Source organism: Miniopterus natalensis, chromosome 9 (assembly GCF_054644295.1).
Source record: "Miniopterus natalensis isolate mMinNat1 chromosome 9, mMinNat1.hap1, whole genome shotgun sequence".
NCBI lineage: Eukaryota > Metazoa > Chordata > Mammalia > Chiroptera > Miniopteridae > Miniopterus > Miniopterus natalensis.
The window spans coordinates 4,187,610-4,208,272 of record NC_142089.1 but is presented as its reverse complement, the minus strand read 5'-3'; the positions used below and the strand labels follow the sequence as shown (position 1 = coordinate 4,208,272).

The 20,663-nt window shown below is 48.6% G+C and overlaps 1 protein-coding gene across 2 annotated transcripts in view; it reads left to right on the top strand.

Moving 5' to 3' along the window:
• VPS13D (vacuolar protein sorting 13 homolog D) overlaps window positions 1-20,663 on the top strand; it is a 208,616-nt gene that overhangs the window by 164,624 nt on the left and 23,329 nt on the right. For both annotated transcript variants that reach the window (XM_016205659.2, XM_016205658.2), the window contains one exon: window positions 548-743. In XM_016205659.2, the coding sequence (XP_016061145.2) occupies window positions 548-743 (196 nt within the window). The remainder of the gene's footprint in view (window positions 1-547; window positions 744-20,663) is intronic.

Below are 20,663 nucleotides of genomic sequence, written 5' to 3'. Positions count from 1 at the left end.
TGCCCTTCATCAGCTTTATCATTTGCTCTGAGCGCCTGTACCTGGTTTCAGCCAAGTGTGCCGTCACTTTTACCCCATTGCAAACATTTGGTGGTGTTGGCGAGTCACATAGTGTTCTTTGAAACCTGAGGGTCTGTGTTTGGTTATCTCTCTGCCTTGTATTTTATGGGATCCCAACTTTCCCTGAGAGCCCTGTTTTCCTGTCTGTAGATTTAATCCCACTGTCTGTACCTTCTCCCAAAAGCCCATAGGCTGCCCAAGCTCTGGAATTGAAAAATACCACTGTTAAACTCAGCTTTGCTTTGATTTTTAAAACTGGAACATATACTTTACTTCCAACTAATATATAACATTTTTCTCTGACTCCAAACTTAAGGGGCAAATCTGCTGGTTCTCCATCTTGAGTTGGCCTGCTTGTGGCATGTCAAGAGATTGACAGAATGCCCCTGAGTTACTTCGCCAGGTGCACGGGAGTGAGGGGTTTGGCTTTAAACGCTGTTGTCTTTGTCCTTGGCCCAGTTACAATAGCCCTTGTCTTTTTTGCTAGGTATCATTGGTGGATTGACCAGTGTTATAACCTCAACAGTGGAAGGTGTGAAAACAGAAGGGGGTGTCAGCGGCTTCATATCTGGCCTTGGGAAAGGGCTTGTTGGCACTGTAACCAAGCCAGTGGCAGGAGCCCTGGATTTTGCATCAGAAACAGCCCAGGCGGTGAGAGACACAGCCACACTTAGTGGCCCCAGGTCAGTGGTCGTGGGGGGAGTGGCTTTCTCAATTTCCAGCCCAAGTCTGCTGCCTCTCCTAATCGATTCATCCTGCTGTGTTTAATCATATGCTTTCTGCTTTGGTAATATGATTTTTCAATATTTGAATACACATAACTAAAATTTCTGACCTGTTTGATATAAATACATGAAAATGAGGCACAAAAGTCTGGCATGAATTTTGCAGATCTACATCTATGTCTAAATCTTTATATGCTGGATATATCCACACAGTATTGTTTCTTTGTTAGAGGGGGTGGAAATAGGATTGCATTCTTACAAACCTCCCCATTCACCAAACTAACTAGACCCCTACCTGCCCTTGAAGAAAACGATCAGGCTGTCAGCTGGGTCTTGCTCCTGGGGCCCATGGCATAGTTCCGGAGCCCTAAAGTTGCAGTTCACCATGTGGGTCTGTCCCTTCCTAGTTCCCCAACCTCATAACAAAACTCCCAGCCAGGTGGGCAGTTCTGGTGAGGGATGCATTCTTGCCTTGATACCAGCTGAAACAGGAAATCAGCCACAGTCCATCTGGCGCTAAATCCCCCGGAGTCCAACGACTTTAACGCAGCTATTTGTGTTAGTGGCCTGTTTCAGCCTCCCTTTCTCAGAGTGACTAATTGGGGATCTTATCAACAAAGGGAGTAATGAATGTTACAGTTCCCAGCCAAGCTGGACTCCACTTAAGCCCAGAAGGATTTTGCTGCTGCCTGCTTACTAGATATTCCCTGAGTGAGTTAGTGTGCCCTTTTAGCATGCCTAGGGCCTGGCCGTGACAACACCCTCTTGCTCCCTCACACAGGATTTGAAGTGAAATCGTCCCCAATTAAAGTGAATCCATTTTCCTGTCACCAGGAAGGTTTACCAATGACACATTCCTGTAGTTGGGGAAATGCTTAAGACTGTAGCATGGGACTGAGCAATGTGTTCTGCCAGAAGGTCTCCCAACTGGAAGTAGCTGCTTTTTAAAAAGGATCCATGGAGTCTACTTTGGTTAAGTTACATTCTATTCTCAAATACAGAGCTCCACCAACCATTGAGTACATTCTGAAGCATTTATGAAGTTAGGGGAGGGGCTGTAGGGAGCCTTCAGAAGCATTTCCAGTTACTTCCATGTCTGCTTAGAGCCCAAGAAGTCCTCCTCCAGCATTTTGTTAGGACAGTGAGACCTAGGGACGGTGAGTGAGGTAGAAGCCCTTACATGCTCCCAAGAAACGTCCTTACTCTTAGAGTCCCAAAGTGGCCAAGGAGTTGAGTAAGCAGCTTCAAAAGGGGCTGAGGTGTGCATGTTAAATTTTAAACTATTATTTTGTGCAGTTAACTTGAAGGACGTTGACCAGAAAGAAATCACTTGGGTTTTATATAATGTGCGTTTGGAAGTCTTGATAAAGTTTAGCATTCTTTTTAGGAGCACAGGAAAGACACAGAATGGTTGTGGCAGACAGAAAGGTGTTCTTGTCCTTTTTACCCATAGGCCACAGAAGGTTCGGTTTGGGGTCAGCCAGCATACATCGGTCATTCATTCTTTTTCAGTCAGTGGATATTGATTGAAAATTCCCTAAGAACTCAGTGTTGGGGATATAGCAGAAGCTACATAAAGCAAGGCTGTCCTTCATCTCCAAGGGCTTACAATCAAGGGGGCAGCAAACATAAACCAAATAATCCTACAAAGACTTATTTGCTAAGGTTGTTAATAAATGGCACAGGAGATGGACAGGGTGCTGTGAGGCTGTGTGATTAGAGAAGATGAAGGGAAGAGGGTGCTTGGCTACAGTCAGTCAGATCAAGAAAGGCCTTTCTAGGGAAGTGATGTTTGAGACAAAGCCTGAAGTATAAGTAGGAGTTGGCCAGGTGAAGAGAGAAGCGTGCTCCTGGTAAAAGGGGACAGAGAAGCATGCAATTTTCCTCAGAGCAGACTTTAATTGGGCAGTTTAACTGAAGTTCAACTGCAGGTTCCCCAGAACAGCTGTCTGCCCACCTTTCACTTCTCCCAGAAACAAAAGCTACAGTGTAAGTGAGGAGCAGCCAGGTAGTCACGGGCCTGTGGGCAGGGAGGCTAAAAGGAGGGGGAATTAAGCATCGGCCTCTCCTCTCCATTCCCGGAGAAGCCAGGAGTGGGAGAACCGTGGCCGAAGGCATCAGAGGTGAGTGGGCCACGTGCTAGACCCATGCCTCTTGGGGGCCCCCAGGAAACTTGGCCCTTCACCCTGTACTGCTCTGAAAAGCCCTCTCAGCATCTTCTGAAACACTTTAACCAGTTTCCCTCAGTCCTTTGACCTAGGTCCAAAAGTAGGGCTCTCAACGAGGACTCACATGTTAGAGAGAACACTTGACCCAGAAAGCAGTAGATCTGAGTCCGAACCCTCTTACTTATTAGCTTTGGGCCCTTGGCCAAGTTTCCTAGCCTGTCTAAGCCTCAGCATTTTCATCTCTGAATTAAGGGTAAATATACCTGTTTGTTTATTCTGCCTCTCTAAGGTTCAAAGCTTAAGTAACTAGAGTTACTGTAACGTGAAAGCTATAAAGGTCTAGAAAATGCCGGCAGTATTGTTTTTGAAGGTCACTTTAGAGGAGCACAGAGATTCTCGCAGGTGGAGAAATATTTCAGAGCCTTGAGGGTTTATTCTGATGACACTGTGATCTCTCAGGGACATGCTGGTTCTATGAAGGAATTAATCACCCTGGTTTCTTGGAAGTGAGATATAACCATCTCCAGCCATCCCAGTTGATTGAACAGGATCCAGGGGTGTTACTCAGGGTTTTCCCCACTGTTTAGACAACAGGGACTAACAAATGATTTGAAGGGATTAGAAGTGAGATTCTGACCGAGAGCTGACCTGAGCCCAGGGACTGAGCCAGGAGCAGAACCCAGGAGTCCAGGAGTTCTGCCTCTGAGTCTGCTCTTGGAATGAGACTTTCTGCTTCCTTTGTAATATTTCATCCAAGTGAAGGCTTAGATCTTAGCGTCTATGTTTTAAATGACCCAAATTTTAAGCAGATGATAGCAGAGCGAGCCATAAAGCCGTGAAAGAAGACTCCTTCCAGTAATCCATCCGAACACGGCCTTACAGGAAACACTGGCTCCTTTCTGTGTTTATCCGAGCATGGCTTTATTTATAGGGAGCACCTCCTTGAGTTCTGGATTAAAATACTTCCCAGTTCCTGTCCTGTCGGAGTCTGCAAGCGTTCCTGACTCTTCTCTGAAACGTCCGTGCAGTCTAGAAGTTCTTGGGAGGGCAGGTGGGGGGGGAGCGAGGGTGGAGGACAGCAGAGCCTCTGGCCTCAGCGTGAATGTTGTGGACCAGTATCCCCTGCTGCATGTGCTAACTGTACAAGTATGTGTGGTTTGGAACCGAAATGAGAAGCCTTTTCCAAGGCAACGCTCTGCTGGCTCAGGTTGCATCGTCTCGTCTACGTGGATTGGGCCCCATTTGTCTGTTCCCAAGTAAAGTTTATGAAAATGGCACGGATGCAGCCACTTGTGGTGCCATTGAAGCTGTGGAGAGAAGCCTGTCACCCTTCAAACAGGCCAGGCCAAAGCAGGCACCAGCGGCCGCTGCTCAGCTCCGTGCTTGCGCGGTGGTTTTCCATGGCGATGTTTGAAAAGCAACTTGGGCAGAAAGCCGCAGAGACCAGGAGCAGCCATCTCACAGTAGAAGGCAAAAATACCACTGAGAGAGGCGTGTTCCTCTCTGGGCTGTTGATTTGCTTGTTTATTTCTCTACATACCAGCTGCTGTGGGCTTTGGGTTGCGTGGCATTCGGGAAAGTAGCACATGAAGATTTATGAAGCTGGGCCCCGAGGTTTCCTCCAAAATATTTCTTCACCTTTTTAGTCAAGACCCGAAACGGGGGGGGGGGGGGGGGGGGGGAGTACGAGTTGGCAGAACTTGAAATATTTGAACTAATTTAGCAGAGCTCAGGAGTGTTGGAGCTTATCTCACTATTTAAGTTAGATAAGGAGGAGGGGAATTTGAAGGATGGTGATAGGTCAGTGGTTAAGAACACAGCCCTCAGGACTCCGATAGTCCCGACTCCAGGACCTTCACATGGTGCAGCAGATGTGAATTCCAGTGGCTCGAAGAGCTCTGGGGTAGCCTTTGGGCTGACTTCACAGAAAAGATTTATGGTGGGCATATTTGACTTCTGCACCACCCAAAATTTGTTGAAGACACTTTCCGTTAATGACTTCTTAGATGTGAAGTTGAAATGGGTTTTCTTAGGGAAAAGCCCTTTTTGTTGTAGTGTTTACGTCTTACCGTGACTCTCTGGGGTAAAAGGGGGACCCTCTTGAGTCCCCCGAGCCTGAGTATGGTCAGGTTAGACGGGTCAGAAACAGTCCGCACAGGGAGTTTAGGCAGAGCTCCCGTGGCTCTGCCGGCCTAGCTTGGCAGTACTGCTTTGATTTTCCTACTCGGAAAGCAGCCATTGCCCTTCTTGTTGACACATAACACATCAAACAGAACTGACTTGAATTGAGCCTTGAGGGAACCTCCAAAGGTAAAACTCTAGCACAGACTAAAATGTTTGTTCAGATACACGGTGCTCTCAATTTTTCCACCAATGTTCCATCTGAGGGGGGAGAGGCACTGAGACCCCACATATCTCCAGGCAGAGCGAGTCCAACATTTCTTGGAAAGTTTCTGTTTTGTCTTGAAACTGAGCTAATTTTATATTTTATCCCATGTTTGTTTTAATAAAATATTTTTAGTTGCTACCCAATAAAATGAACTCTTCAGAAAGATAGACCATACTTGTGTAAGAAGTATAAGGTGCTCTATCGACACGGGTCCTGTGGACTCCGGTAGCACTGATAAAAAGATGTGTGCATCAGTGAGGGTGAAAGGCCAGTGCCTAGTACACGTTTGACCCGAGGCTCTGTTTCTTATCTGTGAGCATAAATGTCTGTCGGCTTGGTAACTATCTGCTGCTTGGGGCAGCCAGTGCTTGGCTGACACGTCAGCTTCATCATGGGAAGGAAGTAGGTTTCAGTGACACTGGAAGATTACTGTTGCATCCAACTGAAGGGAAGGGAGTGTTCCCATCACTCTCCTGTTTTCCAGAAGTGGCACAGAACTCTGCACCTTCATCCACCTTCTGCGCACCCTTGGGTGCATGTGAGGTGGGAGCCATGCATTGCCCCTTCCTGATCTTGCCAGACCAGGCCTTTCCAGAGAACACTCAGGGGTGGAGGGGACATCTCCTCACTCCTGAGCCACCCCAGAAACAGCCTTCAGAGCTCTTTTCCTGACATGGGACGCCACAGTCTGGTCTGAAGCGAAGCTGACGAAGTTAAAGATAAGGTATTTTTAAGAAACATCTTAGCAGTCAGTCCTTCATGCCTTATAAGTTAAAACCCGTCTCACGGGAACGCAAGCAGAGAAGTCTTATTTTCTAAGACAGACTCTTCCCTCTTGCTGAACTCTAAATACTCTATTCCCCTTTCACTCAAAGGCTCCAGACAGCGCCATTCTCATTAAAGCATAACTTAGGGAAGGTGCAGATCCGTTGCTGAGAAAACGGAAGGTGTGTGTGTTCCTGCTCCAACATATTTGAGAAAAGCCTTCTCGTTTCTGAAACCCCATGACTCATTTTTATGCAAGATTATCTGTTAGGGAAAAACCACTTTTTTGGTCATGTATATTATAATCATTTCTAGAAAGGAGAACGTCTATTTTTTGCCATTTTTGGAATGCAGAGATGACTGACTTTATGGAAACGGCACAATCCTGCTTCCAGAAGTAAAATAAATCAATGTTAGGCATGTCCATCTCTAAAGTACAGCCCTGTATCTCAACCAGCGTGTCTTTGCTCAAAGAAAGTAAGTGGGGAGCTTTTTCTGACTTCATTTTCTTCCATTTAAAAACCAAATAATCGATCACGCCATTGTGCATCTACAGTTCTTTCCTTGTTCAGTAACTTGACTTTTAGAACTCTGGATGACACCCAGTCTCGTGTATGTAAGCTGTGCCTTTGAGATTCTTGGTTTGAACTTAAAGAGAAACAGAACAGTGCATTTCTTCCCGAGAAACAATCTTATTTCCAGCATTGCCAGAGAAGGAAGAGCCACTCGCTGTTTGTGGGCTTCCTCTGCTGAGATGTTGGTTGACCTGTTCTCAGGTTCCAACGGCTGCCCTCTGTCGCTGCTTTCCCTCATGGAACCATCCCTCTGGGCCCAGGATGAAACCGGGATCTCCCTAAAGGGGGATTTGGGTTTGAGTTCAGATCACTGCTCTCAGAGAGCTGCAGGCTGTGTGGTCATTCTGAGATACAGAGGACAAACGGGCTGGCAGGGAAGTGGAGACCGTAGTGTTGCATTACAGGCAAAGGGCTGTAATCTTTGCAGGAAGAGGTAGGTTTGGGTGTTACGGTGAACCTTGTTTCAGTGCCCTGATACCTTCCTCTAGTACTCTTTTGCCAGACTGCCTCTCAAGACAAAGTCTTACTGAGTTTCTCGCTGATTTTTCACATTGGGCAGGGTGGAGTGGGGTCTATAAGGTTGAATTAGTAAAACATTTTAATCACGATATACTCTAAAAGAAACAATTTTATTATATCTGACTTATGTAACTCAAATCCAGTTAACAGTGTGACTAAGCTCTATCCTTAGTGGATTTACTTTAATACATAGAGGAAACTGATTTCTAATTAGCACAATTTGCACATATGGGTCCTTTTAGAATAGAGGTTCTCAAAATATGGTCCCGGGGCCCCTGGGCAACCCCAAACCTTCCAGGGATCCATAAGGTCAAGCCTATTTTTATGTATTTGTATATGAATTCGTATGTAGTTAGGTAGATAACACTTTTGGGATAATATTCTCCAGTCGCTGTATGGTGGAGTTTTGCGGAAGCTACGCAGTATGTGATATTACAACAGATTGGCTGCAGGAGCAGATAAGAGAATGCATCTGTTTTCTGTTAAACACGACGTGAAAGATTTGCAGAAACGGAAAACAGTGCCACTCCTTGCACCTCTGTGACTCCATGAATGTGCCACCAGCCAGTAACGACCTGTACCTGGTTATTTTCCTTAACAAGCTGCCCTGTGTGGAAACACGGTGATGATCCTTCATCCTACTGGTGAATGGCACATATCGGCAGTGGGGATTAATGAGGATTAAGCTGCGGGAGCCACAGTAACGTGATGCTCTACTCTGGCCTCCTGCCAGCAGTTGTCAGCCCTCCTGGTTTGCTCCTGACTTTTACTGGGTTCCTTGAAGTAACAGTCAGAAAGATGTTATCACATATCAGAAGGCCTCTCCCATAACTGGCCTAGTTTAGCCCTTCACCCAACCTGCCGTCCCAGTAAATTCGAACCTCAGCAGCGTGTCAGGTGCGGGGCAGGTTACCTCAGAGTGCGAGGTCCGACCTGTCAGAACCTCTGCTTCCTACCCTGCGGAGTTGGTGTAACAGGGTGAACCTGCAGAGTTTAGATAAGCCCCTTTGAACTCCGGTAGAAAGCAGTTTTTATGAGGCAGTTGTTCTGTGTTAACACCAGAGCCAGCTCTTAGTAGGTTTCCCCAAACATACTTCAAACATAGATCATGGCAGGGTGACCCAAGCCGTATCATAAAATCCCAGGACTGCAGAAAACTTCAAAGGAGCAGAACTTGTCATTACAAGAATGATGGGCCGCAGGAATTTGGCGAACCCTGGTGGGTTGTAGGTGGTGGGCTGCACTGAGTCCCGTGCAGCCTCACGGAGCACCACTGGGGTAGAGAGGGGAGCTTGGTCCCTGGACTTCACTGATCTTCCGCAGCACAGTCAGCTCGGTGGTGACAGACACCTGCCCACCTCCTAAGGCATAAAGGCCAGATTACTGTGTGCAGAGTGCCTTCACATCCCTCGTGAACAGATGTCACCTCAAAGAGTTCTTATGTCTTTGTTTGAACTATTGAAGGGCTCCACTGATTCAATTTAGCTAATTCTGAACTTGTGATATTTAGATCCAATTGCTTAGTGAACACACTGGCGGCAGAAATTCATTCACTGGTTAAGTGTTGACCTCCTACTATATTCCGGGCACGTGATAGATATTAAGCACTGAGAATATATATATATATTTTTATATCTTTATTGATTTCATAGAGAGGAAAGGAGAGGGAGAGAGAGAGATAGAAACATCAATGATGAGAGAGTCATGGACCGGCTGCCTCCTGCACGCCCCCAACTGGGGATCGAGCCCGCAACCTGGGCATGTGCCCTGACCGGGAATCAAACCCCGATCGCCTGGATCCTGGGTCGACACTCAACCGCTGAGCCACGCCCGACCGGGCAGCACTGAGAATATTTAAACACTTGAGGACAAACTGCTTTGAGGAATCACCAAGCTCTATTAGCCTTATATGTTCATTAGAGCAAGTTTGCTGTCACTTTCCTGAAGTGCCCCTTTATTAGAGATTTGACTTGCTAACAACAAAATTGCATTTGTGTGTGGTGGTGTAAGTTGGGGAGGTTTGGTAGATACAGGCTTTGTTTTCCAGCCTTATTACCAGGCCCAGCACATCTCTTTCAAATCACATCATTAATATCTACAGATAATGACAGGGTTTTTTACTTTATCTCACTATAACAATTTAAAAAAAATTTTTTTAATTAAATTTTATTTTATTAAAATAAATAAATGTCCACACTTTTATTTTAAAAAGCCCTCACCTGAAGACATTTTCATTGATTTTTTTTTTTTTTTTTTTTTTTTTTAAAGGAGGAGAAGTGGGGAGAGGGAAACATCAATGTGAGAGAGTAACATCAATTGGCTGCCTGCACCGGCCTGACCCGGGCCAGGGATCAAACCTGCAGCCTTTTGGTGTGTGAGATAGCTCTCCAACCGAGCCACCTGGCCGGGGCAGTAACTTCTTTTTTTCTTTTTTCTTTTTTCTTTTTAAATTGTATCTGCCTCTTTCTAATTTACCCATAAACTCTCCTCTGTATGTTTAAAAATGTATTAAGTAATTTACATTTCTTGGAAATTCCTTCTCTAGATGGCTCCGGCTCCTTTCTGGACTGGTTGCTTTCTAGCTCTGCATAGCTAGTACCCTGGTACTCTTGAGTTTCTTTCACCCGTTTGTCTTGGCCTTTTTCTTTCTTGAACAGACACTGTTCCCACATGTTTGGTGACTTGACTCTGTTCTACTCCCACGTGAAGAAGAGGCACTGACCAGCAGAGCGGAATTCTTGGGGGGCCTGGGGACCTTCCTGTGGACGGGTCAGCTGGGGGGTGCAGGGTTCTCCTCCCCAGGAGGAGCAGGCTGGACGGAGCTGCGGGGGGCCTGCAGGTCTAACCCTCTCACACAGGCTTCTTACCACCTCACCTACATGCCTCCCCACTCCCCTGCTCCTTCGTGCGCCCAGGCCTTCAGAGCTGCTTGGTGCCTCCATCTTCCTGACATTTAGCGGGTTTTCCATACTAATTAGCTTACTGCTTGTGGTTTCCCCTCCCTCAGGCTGACATTTCAGCACCACTTGCCCATCTGCTTTTCAGCTTCTAAAATATTGTTGACACCATCCCCTTATCCGTCTGGATTGGTGCCATTTGCATCCCAGGAGCTGCTTTCCCTTCAGAGGGGTCTCTGGACTCGATCTGTCATATTCAATCAGAAGCCCTATAGTTCAGCCCTTTCGCTAATTCATTCAGCCTTTCTCGGTGTCCTTTCCCTCCTGCATCCAGCTTATAACTCTGAATTAATGTGGTTTCACTGACATCTGCTATTTCTGCTCAGTCTTGAAGTTGGTGGTGGAATTAGAAGATAATAGTAACGTTATTGCCGGCATCTTTATACCTTTACTGTGACGCCAGCACTGTTCTGTGTGTTTCACATGTGCCATCTCACGCAGTCATCACAATAGCTTTTGAGCAGTGTCCACTCAGCAGACGGTAGCCCTTCTGTCCCAGGAAGGTGAGAATGCCTCTGCAGAGATGTCGTCGTGAGTCCCAGCGCCGGCTTTACGTCTGGTGCTGGTCTTTAATCTCCCATCCTGTGTGTTGTAAAGAAACAGGTTGTAGAAGGCTCTTGTCAGATCCCAGGAACATGAAAGAAGTAGCACACCCCACAGTAGTGACATGGCCCTATCACCACCCCTTATTGAACCATAAAAGCCATTCAGAGGGGCCAGCAGCTGGTGAGCGACTGGGCTTAGATCCTGGGTGCTGATGGGTGTTTGGTAGTTTCCAAGGGAAGTTGCTGAAAGTTTTCTTATCTTGACACTCCAAGGGCAAGAGGTCCTTCTTCAAAGAGAGGCGCTTGTTTCAGGAAGAGTCTTGGAAAGAACATGAAATCACAGGTCTCCCCATTCTGGAGGAGAAAGGCGTAGGGTGGCCGGTGTGGAGAGCACAGGAGTGAGGAGGGGCTCCCCCGCTGCAGTGGGGTCAGAGGACTGTGGGTTTGAGTCACCTCGCTGCCATTCCTGGGCTGTGGCCTGGAGCAGTCCCCTCCCCCACCCGTCTCTCTGAGGCGAGGCTCCTTTGACTCAGGTGAGTGGGAGGAATGACGCCTGCCTCAGCGGGGGTGTGGGCTAAATGATGTGGATGGAGCACTTAGTGCAACATGTGTGGTGCAGTTAGGGCTCAAGGAATGGCATCTGTGCCAGGGTCCTCCCTGAATACGGGATGTTGAGCACAAGTGAGACAGGATTAGGGCTTTAGCTCTTACACCCGTCCCTCAGAACTCGCTGGCCACTTGCTGTGGTGCCTAGGTGAGGAGTTCACACTCTTCACTGGGTTTGAGCCCTCCCATCCTTTGCATGTAGCAGACAGATAAATCAGGCCTGCAGACCTGTGAGAGTCGCGGGAGTGGCATTGGTGGGGGGAGGACCTCACCTGGGTGCTCTCAGCCTTTTCCTGTGTATGAGAACCGCACTGGAAAAGGTGTGTAGAGGCCACGAACTTGCTCTGAACCCTCTTGGAAGAGCAGGTGATCCCAAACTATTGTTAGTGTCTGCTGTAAATGATACGCCTCTGGGTTCGAGCAGAGTTCAGCCAAAAGCCCCACATGACATGGAAATCTGTCCTGGAGCCAGGTTTGTCGGGTCAGAGTTATGTAGCGAATATCTCCAAGCACTGGCATCTGCTGTCTGTGAGGGCAGGGCAGCCGGGGAATGATGGAGTGCCTGTGGACATTAGGAAGGGGCATGTGACCCTGGAACAGCTGACACTGTTTCAGGCCACTGTTGCTCATCCAGCTCTTCTGATAAACAGCTTTAAAAGCATTACGTGGCTTGGAAAGCATTCTTCAAAAACGGTTATGTTTTCCAGACGCATGACAGTCCCCTGGTGAGGATTGGTGAAGGGTTTGACTTGCAGAATCAGATCCCCCTTTTGTGGGGCTGCTGGAACTATCCAGGGCTTATCTGTCTGACTCCTGCCAGGACGGGCTCCGAACAATGTTATCATGGAGGTCGGGGTCCCCAATGTCTGTTTTAAAAAAATCCCACTCTTACTTCTGGGCTAGAGTTTAAAGGGAAAACTGTCTTTCATTTCCAGCAAGGTACGATGGGCTCTCTAAACACTGCTTTCACCACGCCCCTTAGTTCATGGATCCTGCAGGATGAAAGTCAGATAACTCTGGATGGTTGGGAAGCTTCGAGCCTTTGAAAATGAGCTTTCTCTAGATTATAAATGCTCATTTTGTGATTCATTTCAAAGCTCATCTTCCCATTTGTCCTGTTTCCAGAAATGTAGCTCCTGTTGCCTTTTGCACTTCCTAGGAAATTCTGGGTGTTGCTGGGCAAGGGAGGTAGCTCCTGGGGGAAGGGCCTCCAGACTCTGCAACTCCTTTGGGACTTAGACTCTTATAGGCCCAGCCATGAGTACAGTGTGCTGTAGTGAGAGATTTAAAAGAAACTTGTTGAATCTAATATACCACAGATTTTTTAACTTCGGGGGTGTGAGTCATGGGATTTTACCCTTACTCCCAAAACGCCGAGGAGGAGCTGACGAAGCAGCACAGAACGGCGTTCTGACTTACTGTGGCCAAGTGACAGCAGGCCACAGCCTTTTTTTTTCAATCCTCACCCAAGGATGTGTGGTGGTATTTTTTTCAATCAGTTTTTAGAGATAAAGGAAGAGAGAGAGAAACATAGATGTGAGAGAGAAACATCGATTGGTTGCTTCCTGTACGAGCCCCAACCTGGGATGGAACCTGCAACCTAGGCATGTGCCCTGACCGGGGAGCAAACCCACAACCTTTTGGTGTATGGGACGACTCTCCAACCAACTGAGCCACCCAGCCAGGGCAGCAGTTCACATTCTTTCAAACCGTCAGTGAAGGACCAGTTCCTCCTTGACTCAGGTCTCTGTGATCGAAATAACCTATGGATGTTCCCTTTGGGTACTGGAGGCAGCTTGGCCTCTTGGTAAGAGAACAGGGCTGCAAATAGGGAGACCAGAACCCTGGTTCCAGCCCCGACACTAGTCTTATTTTGTGGCCTTGTGCGAACAGCTTTTTATTGCCTCCTCAAGTCAGTCTCCCTGCTCCAAAGGGGCAGAGGGTCCTCCTTTCCTGGTCATATGTGCATGGCTTCGGTGAATAACTCGTTGGGTAACTCCCTGGAGGAATGGCTCAAAGGAGGCCATTCCTGGGGCCGGCTCCACATCAGAGAGGAAGCTGGTCATTGAGACGCTGGAAGCCCAGGCAGGATGTATGAAAGCTTGATAGTGTTATCTCAAAGTACAAAGGCTAATCTGAGGCAGGGTTGTACCTAAAATATTCTAAGCAGCCCTTGGCCCTCGCCTGAACCTCAGTTGGGCTTAGCTCAGTTTGAGTTGGTTCCATCTAATCCCCTGAGGGGTTGAATCTGTGACCAGGCCTGCCCTGTCCTTGCTCAGCCCTCCCTCTGACCTCACCTCTGGGAAAACTAATGTGGCCCCGAGGTGGCAGGCTAGATCATGGGGGAGGATGTGAGGACAGCCAGCATAACATACAGCATCCGGGCAGACTGCTGTGAGTGGACCACTGCCCCACACAGTCGTCGTGGAGGGGCTTGGTGTTCACAGTTCCTTTAGCTGATGGCCAAGAAATCAGTGCGCCAGCAGGGGTGTGTGTGGTGTGAAAAAGTATGTTCCAGCATGTATTTCCTTTTAGTGCCCAAACTAGTATGAAACTAGGTTCTCCTTAGTCCTACCTGCTAGAGTTGGGAGCAGGGCTGAGTGGCTCCTGGAGCAGGGGACCCAGAAAACACAGGAGAGAGTTGGGTAACAGGAGCCCACTGACTGCAGCTTCAGTGTGCATGGTGGCTGCTGTCACATCCTGATTGTCAGCAACCTGTGATCCTGCCCTTTTGGAGTCTGGCCTCTTTACTTATGATTGTATGTCCTTGGAATATGGTCATCAAAGTGACCCTGAGATGGAGAAAATCCAGCGGGAAGTGGGGGTACCCACGTCATGGTTTGTAAGTTCTCAAAGCCTGTCTCATGCTCAGGGATGGGTCCAGTTTTTCAAATTTCAATATGTCAGAGATGCATCTGGGCCCACGCATGGGCCTCGCCGAGTCTTCAGGAGTCCTCCTGTTACGCATGACACCTAACGGAGGCTGGTTCGTGTATGACTGTCAGCGTTGCCTGTGTGATGATGTACGTGCAAGCGCTGTGTAGATGTTCCCAGGAGGTGCAAGGCCTTGTTACGACTAAAGCTCTAACTGAACCCTGAGCTTGTGTGTGAATACCTAGAGACAGAGCCAAGGGATTATACATTTTTCTTGAGAATTTCCTAGATTAGCCTACCTTTTTCTTGGCTGTTCTTTTCTGACTTAATTGGTTCTTTATTTTTAACACATATTGTAGACAAATCGTCTACAATAGAAGAATTGTCCTAAGTGAAGGGTTCTCAGTAGCAAGCTGCAGTTTTCTGTGATCTGTTCATTCCGCAGCACCTCCTATCTACTCCCGAAAGGCACCTTAGGCTGTGGAATGACGGATCCGTTAGCTGATATCTGAACATCAGCACAGTGGATAAGGAAACCTTGTGAGGAAAAGGCAGGAATGTATGTAGGTTCCATTCAGAAATACGTGGTCAGGAAGTGTGACTTCTCTTTCGCCTTCAGGCTAAACCAGGGTCTGATTCAAAACAGGTCGCTGGCTTCACTAGACTCCACCAGAGCAGTCTGCCTCCACCCAGAACTGGAAAATGCTGCTGTGCGTGTTGTTGCCGTGGGCCTGGTCTGCTTTTGCCTGACAGTGGCTGAAGGACAAAGCTGGCGGGAGAGCCCTTATGGTCACCAGAGACTCGCCTCGGAGGCTTTCCTGCCTGGTCCTCTCCTCGTGTCTCTGGTGTGATTTTGGTGTGGGGGTTTTTCTCTGTTCCTCACTCCTCCTTCCTCTATTGTGCTTGTACCCACTGAGGTACCACCGACACACACGATGGGCCCTGGGCTCACAGCTCTCTGGGAGATCCTGGACTCAGCTCCAGATGACTCCTCTCTTTGGTCATTAGAGGGCACCCTCTGGGTGAGCTGCAGGCCACCCCTCAAGCACCATCCCCAGAGTGCTGTCCTCAAAAACCAAAGTGAAGTCTGTCCATTGGGCTGCTTGTTGAGCCCTCTGTACACTCATTAGAGACATCGAAGATCAAGGTTGAGAGCAGATGGGCAGACTCAGCGGCTCTGATGCATGGGACCTTCTGTGTGATTCCAGGAGGCTGAATCTGCTATGCACACTCCCTCCCAGGCTCGCGCGCGTGCGCACACACACACACACATATGTTCCCATATACTGCTCACATATCCCACCCTTGTAGGCTAGACCTGAAATCAGTTTACTCTTCTGTATTAACACTAAAAACATGACCAGCTCCTAGTCAGTGTCTGCATTCCCATCTATGGGACTGGGGAGACTGGAAGATGGCTGTAGAACTGCGGAGCCTTTGGCTATACTATAGGCCAGCTCACGCCCCCGGTACCCCAAATCCATGAGTTCATGTGGCGGCGTTATGCTGGAGGACTTGGCTGCTGATTTGTGGAGGGTTTACCGGAGATCAGCCTGAAGATTGTGCTTTTGTGAGAACGGAGTGCAGTCGGACATTCAGGAGCAGCTTGGGGCCAAGTGTAGGAGCCCGGGGCCTGCTGGGATGGGGTTTTACACTGGGCTGTCCTTTTGCCCTTCCACTGAACTCTCCTCGTTTCAGTTGTGAGCAAACAGTCAGTGCCTGAACTAACAACCCTGCAGTCGTCCGAAGCACGGCTCGCTTACAGTACCGAACAAAGGGAGGGAGGGCCGCGTGGGCCGGCCCAGGCCGAGGAATGCGGCTTCAGGGTTCTGCTCCATAAATTTAACCAGCACGACGAAAAGGAGATAATATGAGCCTTCGTGATGATCTGAAAGGGGGAGGTTCTGTGTCCCATTGATTGCGGTCTGGCCCGGTGCCAGGCCCAAGCCTGACCGACAGTTGAACCATATCGTTAAGGCGTGTAATACAGCTCGAGTCTTGTACTGCCGCCAATGAGTACATATCCACAGGGCAAAAGTTTATAAAGAGTTGAGGCTGTCCTGTTTAACCCTCTCACACTGCGTGTAATAGGCCCAGCTGCCATTCAGAACCTGCCCATCCGAGGGCAGGAAGGAAAGCCTGCACGTTTCTCTCCTTCAGGCAGCTTTTCAGGGCTGGGGAGAGGGGAGAAACTGGCTTGAGAGGGTCACGGCGCGGTAATGTCTCCCTCTGGAGCAGCGGAGCAGTCTGCCCCCTCCCCCGGCCAGAAATGGGACACCGTGGCGCTCCATTCAGAGCAGCTCTCTGTTTGCAGTATAATGTTGCCGAAGGAAACAGGGCTGACACAACAGGAAACCTACCCGTCTCTGTGGAGACTGCGCTGGTGGCAGAGGTGCTCGGATGCCGACTGTGGGGCGTTCCTGTCGAGCTGCCGAGACTCGGATGATTCCTTTTCCCTTCCCTGCTGCCCAGCCTCTTCGAAGGCGGTTAACAGCTGAGCTCTCTGGGTTTCCACAGCCCAGCCTAAATGCTGGAGCAGAGCAGGTGGAAGGCTGTCCTATGTGGTGGCCATTAACCTGGTGCTACCTGTCGGGCAGGTGTCCTCACCAGGGAGGGCGTGTGTGAATGGGTGCCTGCTCACAGAAAGACGTGGGGGGCCTGGGTGCTCGCAGTCACCCCCAGTGAGTAAAGGGACAGACACTGGGCTTTGGTGTAAGACTAGTCAGAAAGGAGTGGCTGCCATATTCAGAGGAACCTAGGAAGAAAGTGGGCTAGGGGGTAGTTTTGTCCATCAGCCAGTCTCATTTTTTGTCCATGCCGTCCAGCAAGATAGGGGTCTCTGTCACTTCCGTCTCAGGTGAACCCCGTGCTCTGGATGACGACACTCCAGACTTTGAGTGCTTACACACGCCACACACTGTTTTAAGCATTTTACACCAATGACTGCTTAATTCTCATGATGGCCCAGGGAGGTGGGTGCTGTATGTTCCCCATTTTACAAATGGGAAAGTTGAGGCACTGAAAAGTTATATAACTTATCTAAGATCTCAGAGGTAGTGAGGGAAGAAACCAGAATGTGAACCCAGCAGTCTGACTGCATAGCACACACTCCTGGCTTCTGTGCCGCTTCTGTGCCACTTCCGGATCACTTCTCGGTTTCTCCCATCAGGAGATCCTGTGATTTCAATCTTCCTTTCGATTCTCGGATGCATAAGGTGGGAATTGGATACCTGCCTGTGACCCAGAAGGTTTGGGAAAAGATGCTGATGCACTTTGGGGGAAGGTGCTGTAAACTTTAAAACTCCCAGCATGAAGTGTGCCTATCACTGGGTCCCACCCCTGCTGGCTTAACCCAGAACCAGGTCGCTGGACCGTGTACAGGAGCTGTGTGGCCCCTGGTTCACTTCTGCACATCACCACCATCGCAGCCCCTCCCAAATGATGAACCACCACCTTTCCAGGGTCAGACTTTACCAGTTTCACAGAATAGCAGTGACGCATCCTGGCTCCGACTTGTTTCTGCTCTGCCATCCGGGCAGGTCCATCCTCACTGGTTGATCCCCCGGGAACTCCAGCTGGTACACAGTTCAGGAGCCTCAGAAGGAGAAGATCCGTGTACTAATTGCTTTCTTTTGGTGGCAGAGGGATAACTCCTGTTTGTCTTGGTATAGTGGGGCCTGAAAAAAAGGCTCCTCAAGATAGAAGAGCCTGAAGGGCTGGCCAGCTCTGAGATTGTTGGATTCTATTTAGTTATGCTTCCAGGGTCAAGGCACTAAAAAGAGCCTAGAAATAGGCTCTGGTAGTGAGTCCCTGGATGGAGGACTCTGTGCAGTGATTGCTATACCCAAAGTTTAGTAGACCTTGGGTGACTCTTAATGGGGCATCTGCTTGGGGTTCTCTGTCAGAGTTGGAGCTCTTTGGCCTTGAGGAGCTGTACTCTGGCTAGTCTTTGGGGATGTGCAGAGAGAAGTGCTAAGGGAGTGGTTGAACTGTAGGAAGAAATGCTGCTGCTCTTTTGAATTGTTTTTGTTCAGTTTAACGATGAAGGTGCCATGAGGTATCCAGATGATGCTGTAGCTGGGATTTACAGAAAGTCTTATCTACAAAAATCTCAAGACGGAAAGGACTAGTTCCAGTGCTTTATGTAACATGCAGAAGGAAGTCTGGCCCCTGCCTGTTGTATCAGTGATCCTTTGGAGAGGGGGCCATGAAGAGCCACGTCGTGCATGTATGACTCACCCCTGGCATCAATGGTGTCCCAGGCCTGCCTGCTTCTCTCCACCCAAGGAGCTTGGTCTTTGAAAAGCCAAATGCCTGCCCTCCCTAACTGCCTGTGCCTCTGGCCCTGAGGGAGAATTAACCCCCCAGCTGGCAGTAGAGGCTGGAATAGAGGCAGTAGGAAGAGATGCCATTACCTCCGCACTGGGCAGACTCCTGGATGCACCTGCCTGTCCCAGAGGCACAGTGGGGCCCAGGTGGAAGGGCTGCTCACAAACTTATGTCCCAGTGCCCAGGGGGCCAACTGCACAAAGCACACGGTGGGGCTCAGGCAGCGACTGGCGCCACATTGGGGGGACTTGATGTGCTGCCCCCCTCTGTCTGAAAGGGTCTGGTATCTTTCCTCACTGCTGCCTTGGCTCTCAAGTTCTAGTACATTTTGAATCCACTTTTTTTTTCTAGTCCTATAGAGGCAAGTCCCAGTCCAACAATTTCAGTGGTTTCAGTGTTATTGGTTCTTGTTTCCGAGGAGGACACGTGCTTTGAAGGTTCAGTGTCAGCTCTGACCCAGGGGGTGCGTCTGATTTTTCTGAAGGCACAGAAATGCACCTGAGATGACCCCGAGTCTTTCTCTTTCATTTTTGATTTCTCACCACCTGGACCATTAATTCTGCTGTCGAAGGGGGGGAGAGAACACTTCAAAGCAAAGCTCGTCAGGCCTCTGAACCAATGTGTCCTCTAGGCTGTGCTTCACCCCGAGGAGAGTCAGGAAGGACAGTCCGTAAGCCCCTGAAATGCAGTTTCCAATGAAACACGAACTTCACGCTAGTGGCTCTGCAACTGGAGAGCATCAAAACCAGTTCCAGATGTTCTCTCTCCCTGCATTAGCAGGAAGGGGATTTCAGGCAAGCTGGGGGGCAGAGTGCCCTTGCTTTTACCCACCTTAGAGTACCCCTTTTGCGATTTGTGTCTGGCCTCACGGGGCTCTTTTAGGAAAGTGCTCTGAGCACCTGGATCCCTCTCGGTCCTGCCCAGCCCCTCCCACTCGTCAGTCAGGCCCTGCTGCTCTGAGCTCTTCAGTTACTTCAAGCAAGAGAAGCCCTCTCTCCCACTGTTCAGACAGTGCTGGAATAGTAAGTCAGCTGGGCTGGCAAGGAGGCCTCCTGCAGAACACCCTCAGGCTAACAAAGCAACACCCATGGCCACCTCTATACAGTATAGCGTGGGTGCATGCGGCTGGCCTCCCAGTCTTGGGAGAAGTAGCATCCATAGTAACAGTCAATCCACGGTGCTGTCCTCTCGAGAAAGCTGCGCTAGACCTGCCTCTCAACCCCGAAGAAAGCTATTCCAGAGGAAGCCTGGCTGTGCCCGTGCATCCGTCCCAGCCTGCCTGCGCTGTGTACAGTATGTGAGGGCAGGAATTTCCATTCATTCATGCTTTGCTTCTTAAGTGTGCTTTACACATTTTGGCATTTGTGCCTGACTGCTCCCTGAATCATCTTTCTACAAAGCAGTTCTATTGTTTGAGTTTAAAGATGTGTACCCATGTAAACTGTGCTGAAAATTTAAATAACATGAGCACTTAGTGTACAGACAGCATTCCAAGGATCTCGTACTAATTATCTCTTTAATTCTTACAGCAAACTGATTAGATAGGTACTGTTATTCCCGTTTTTAAAAAGAAATTAAGAACCCAATCCCACTGGTCATTATAATCACCGAAGGCTAATAGCGGCTGTCCTGCCAGGCTGTGCACACACGCGCACATGTACCACAGATAGATGTATATTACCCTACACAAATGGGAGCACAAATGTTGATGTCTAAGTCATCATCCTTAACATGTATGTAACATTAAGTTGCACATACACAACAACATACTTAGCGAGTCCTTTACTGATGTATGTTTCCAATATTTTGCTATTATAAATACATCTTTTACATGTATCTTCTCATATGCATTTAATTCTCACTTTAGAGTAAATTTCTAAAAGTAAAATTGCTGGATTAAAGGGTATATACACTTTCTATTTGGAAACCTCACAAATTGCCTCCTAGGACACTAAAGCCATTTGACCTTCCACCCACTGCGTGTGAGAGGCCCATTTCTCCACCAGCATTGGCTGTTCATGCAAAATTCAGCCAGGAGTTTTATGAACTAGATACAATTCTCAGGGCAGGGTGCTGTCACCCTCCAAGCCTCTGCCAGTCCAGGAGGTGAGTGTCTGTGTCACTGCTTGGATTTCTTTGATGATCAGGAGG